The sequence below is a fragment of the Durio zibethinus genome, chromosome 2, assembly GCF_047325235.1.
Source record: "Durio zibethinus cultivar Kanyao isolate XHJ-2024 chromosome 2, ASM4732523v1, whole genome shotgun sequence".
Classification (NCBI taxonomy): Eukaryota; Viridiplantae; Streptophyta; class Magnoliopsida; order Malvales; family Malvaceae; genus Durio; species Durio zibethinus.
This window is the reverse complement of record NC_143163.1, coordinates 37,819,764-37,824,690: the sequence shown is the minus strand read 5'-3', so window position 1 is coordinate 37,824,690 and position 4,927 is coordinate 37,819,764. Positions and strand designations below refer to the sequence as shown.

Sequence of the window (4,927 nt, the reverse complement as noted above, 5' to 3'; positions counted from 1 at the left end):
TAGAAGTATATTATTGGTGGCACGTAACTAAATCTTAAAATATATGTCAACATGGCCAACATTTAACTCTCATCAATAGGGATAGAGCATAGTTATAGTAAGAGACAAAATAAATTTTATTTTTAGATTATCTAAATATACAAAACAATATTAATTTTGCAAAACTTATATAGTATAAAGCTGGTTCCTTTTTTTTTTTTCCTTTTTCTTTTCAAAGTATCTTATGCAAGTATCACAATCTCATAGCTAGATACATAAACGCATTTATGATATACTAATAAAATCATGTTCAAAGTCAAAACAAAATCACATTTAGATTCAAAACAAACGAATCACATATAGACATAGTTTGCATGCTTAAACTTGATTTAATAACCCAAAGGGATGAAATATCATATATAATATACCAAAATCCAAATTCACATTGAGATTGATTTTCAAGGAATGAAAGTTGAAAAGATATTAAGTCACTTACTTGATAAACTAAACTGAAACTTAAGTAGCAAATTATATAATTCTCTTAGCATCATAATAATTCAAAAAAATTCAAAAATTAAAATTTACCCTAAAAATATAAATTTAACAAGATAAACCTTCCACTAATCATCCTAGGCAAATTGGGTTGTATGATAACATTCATGACTAATCGAAACTACTTTAAAGCATTTTTAGTATATTAAAACAAATTTTCTTTTAGTATAGCAAAATGCTTAAAATTAAGTAAAAATATAAAGTTGAGAATTAAAAACACAAAAATCAGTAGCAATATAAATTTGTATAAATATTTAATTTTAATATTTAATAGTAATTATTTTTAAAGACTCATTTAAATTCTTCTACCATTTAGGTTGAATATAGAAAAAAAAATCTTTCACCTATAAATCTTATGAAAATACAACTATTTGTAATTTTTTTAAAGATTTCATTATTAGATAATTATCAAATATTTTTACCAAAAATTTTAAGTTTTATTTATATATTTTTAATTTTTTTATTTTAAAAAATATAATTATTTTTATTTAAATTTCGTCTAAATTATTTTACAATTTAAGTAAAATTAAAAGAAAATTTCTCATTTACAGATTTCTTAAAAAACTTTGCATCAATGGGCAATGCCAATGCATTGTTTTTCAAGCAAAAACAAGTTGCTCCAATGACTTTGACTGCAACAAGAAGTGAGATCCTAAATGCACTGTCCATAGCTGTGTTAATGGACAGTGCCTTTGTGGTTGTGCTGCCTAAACAAACAAACAAATTAAAATAAAAAGGGACGTAATTTTCTCTAATATGAAATAAAGCTTTTCATTTTATTCAAATCTTCGCCTTTTGCTTTTGCTTGCAAATTTGAGGAAGTTGAATTTATTTTTTTTATTTCGTTCCAGTCTTCATCTAGTGGAATCGTATAATAATAAAAAAATTTTAAGACGGTATTTTTTTTCTTATAATTAAAACTTTCTATATATTTTTATTTTATTTCCCTAAATTAAGTTTACGAGGTTGATTAATCGTTGTATTATATTGTTAATTTCAACGATCGATTTGTTAAAATATTAATCATAAGTGTCACTTAATCACTCTTCTAATTATTTTATTTCATATAATATCATCTTTTAGTTAAATCTAGGGATCAAGATGACCGATTTCTTATTTTCTGAGTACACATGCATCTCTAGAAGGAACGTGCTAAAATTCGAAGCTGAAAATGGAGAAGACATATAGCATTGTGTGTAAATACATATTTTAAAGGTAGAGAGGTTTATTAGGATGGATAGAAAAATATGAAAAGATGAAAAATTGGAAGATAAAAAAAGTGAAAATTTTATTTTTGTGGTTGGAAAGATGAAAGTTAAAAAACATGTATCAACAAATTGTTGGTTCAATCAGTTAAGGCTCGTCCTTCTCGATGAAGAAGTATTGGATTCGAGTTCTACCAATGGTTATTTATTGGGATCATCTCGAATGCATGACCTGCAACTACCTGTCTTAAACTGTCAGATACAACACATCTTATCTTAACTTGAGAAATTGATCTACCTCCAAATTTTTTTTTATAAAAAAAAAAACATGTATTTTTTTACCTGGTCATTATTTGGTAAAATTGAAAAATTAATAGAAAGAAAATAAAAATTATTATTTTATCATTATAATTTTTTGTAAATTAAAATAAAAAAATCTAAATACTATGAACATTTTTGTAAATATGCAACACATATTAACATCTCTCCTAATTTTTTCTACTCTTATGGTTATCTTTTTCAATTTGAAAATTTTTATATTTGAGAATAAATGTAAAAATTATTATCTTATCTTTTTTTTTATCTCACATTTCTTTCTTAAGTACACTCAAAATTCATTTTCTTTCTACTTCCCATCCTTCCAATCCATCCTTCCACTTTTTTACTCTACCTAAGACATCTAATATAAAACCATCATTTATATTTTATCTTTCATAATTATAAAATTAGAATAGAATCATGTTTAAGTTAGTTATAATAGATATGTATGTATGTATGTATTAAATTTGAAAAAGTACTCTCTTCATGAGTGGGAATTCACTCTTTGATGATTATGGTCAGACATAGACCTATTTAAGGGTTGAATTACTCGTTTAAACTCGAAAATTCACTCAAGTTTTGAAAGAGTTTGAATAAAAAAGTAAATATCATTAAACGTGCTTGGACACAATTTTTAAATCTGTTTAAATTTTAGATCGGACCTTAGATAAAAGATTTAAAGGCCAAGCCTTGCTCAATCTAGTCTGAATTCACAAATATATATATAATTATTTATTTATATATGTGTGAATTATATAATAATTAATTCACATATATGTAAAAATTAAAAAAAAATTTATATATATTTTATTAAACTTATTTTTTATTTTTATATAGTTTTTATTTTTAATTTATATATATATTGAATATAATCTCTTTAAACTTAATTTAATCACATTTTTTATTAAGTGGGCTTGAGATTCATTTTTTTTAATTTGGGTTAGATTTGAGAAAATTTTAAGACTAAAAATTTTGAGTTGAGTCAAATCTGAACAAGCATATAAACTATTAATATTAAGTATGAGCCTGATCCAAATTTGGCTCATGAACACCTCTAGTCAAACATGATTCTATTTTATTTTTGTGTTCTTTGTTATATGACATTTTGATAATATAAGTTCAAAATAATTTCAAAATCATTTTAAATTTAATAATTGATAATGAGTGTAATTTAAAAAAAAAAGTTATATGACACTTTGATAATATAAGTTCAAAACAATTTCTCAATGTTGAATTGAAAAATTAATAATATTAAGATGATTCTTTTCCCTCTCTTTTATCTAGACGTTGATCCTAAGTAAATTATCAACTAATAAAAAACTATTCTTAATATTTGTATTTGAAACTTTCAAAGTTTGTCTCTTAGACTGATAAATATTATTAGTTTCATGAAATGAAAAAGATAAAATTTATTTTAATAGACAATCAATAAATCCAATATAAATACCCGCTGAAACTTGCTTCATACTCTTATCGTAAAATTAGGTAACCTCCCATTAACTGAACTTTTATGCACCAAAAACAAAAGATGCATCCTTTTCAAATGGAAAACGTAGCCATGCACATGCTCCTTATTTTTGTTTCAATTATTTGTATTCTTTTACATGACATGTATTACTGGATAAATTTGAAAAAGAAGACCTATTAATTCATAAGTAAAGAAATTAATTTCTAAACAAGAAATTAGAATCAAATCAATAAATTATTACCATATTAGATGTGGACAAAAATATTAAGATAAAGTGATGAGACAAATGGTATTTTTGGTGCATATATAGTGCTATATTTAATTTACTACTGCAGTTATTCTATTTCCATAAGTGTGATGTATGATTTAAATTGCAAATCCCTGCCAAGGATTCTTTTTATACACAATTGGCAAGGATGTCATCTACTAGTAATGTATGACTTAAATGTAATTAGGTTAAAAATGTTACAGGAAATAGAAATTCTGTTATAAAATCCACAATACAGGCCACACTTTGTATATGATCATCAGCTCATTCTCATCTACAATATATATATATATATATATATATATATATATATAATACAAAGAATTAAATCTTGTTTTCACCTCTTTTCAGCTTCAAGACAATGGCTTCTTTTGGCGTTGCTTCTCTTCTTGTCATGTTGCTTATAGCTTCTTGTTAGTCTATACAGTCTTTCTCTATTTCAATATTTGATCATTATATATTAGAATTTAATAAATTGGTTAAACGAAATATTTACATGATGAAATATTGTTATTTAATTTGCAGGTGTATCAAACTCAGTAGCAAGAGAATGTTCTCGGGACATAGATTGCGCATTCAAGTGTAAACATGGCGGCTTTTGTGACTTAAAAACTGGCAAATGTAGTTGCTTGCCCGCCTCAGAGCTAGCCTCTAACGTTGTACCGATTGTAGATGCTAAATGCAAAAACGACGCTGACTGCGCCAAGGCTTGTCCACCAGGTTGCAAAATCCATAACTGTCTCGGTGGCACTTGTTTCTGCGAGTGTAGTGCCTGAAAACATACTGTTTTCATTTTATCAGAGGTTTCTCAGTCTGAGAACTCAAATTTAGGCCTTTCAATAATTTTATCACTTATAGTATAGAATTTGTACCAAAAATGGTAAAGAAATAAGTGAATAACAAGGGTGTTAAGAGACTTAATTCGTCTTTGTGATACATCATATCTTCCAATCTTACAATATATATATATATATATATATTGGCATAAATTAAAGATTATTGATATTATTCCAGAAACAATATGTTATTGATTATATGCTTGACTCAAATTTAACATGAATTTGTGCCTTCTAAGGTGAGGACCTAACATAAAAACAAGTGGCAATTAAGGAAAATAATAAATTGATACATTTATTT

The 4,927-nt window shown here is 25.3% G+C and overlaps 1 protein-coding gene across 1 annotated transcript; it reads left to right on the top strand.

The window, feature by feature from the left end:
- The first annotated feature begins 4,151 nt into the window (after positions 1-4,151).
- On the top strand, positions 4,152-4,643 carry LOC111317732 (Defensin-like (DEFL) family protein). Its single transcript, XM_022920148.2, has 2 exons — positions 4,152-4,203; positions 4,316-4,643. The coding sequence occupies exons 1-2, from the start codon at positions 4,152-4,154 to the stop codon at positions 4,564-4,566; spliced, it is 303 nt and encodes a 100-aa protein (XP_022775883.2). The 3' UTR covers positions 4,567-4,643.
- Positions 4,644-4,927: the final 284 nt, after the last annotated feature.

What these genes read in the sequence shown, in the direction of transcription:
- LOC111317732 (XM_022920148.2), top strand. Translation starts at nt 4,152, where the DNA reads ATGGCTTCTTTTGGCGTTGCTTCTCTTCTTGTCATGTTGCTTATAGCT. An exon ending in CATGTTGCTTATAGCTTCTT is followed by an intron (nt 4,204 to 4,315) that starts GTTAGTCTATAC and finishes TTTAATTTGCAG; the next exon opens with GTGTATCAAACTCAGTAGCA.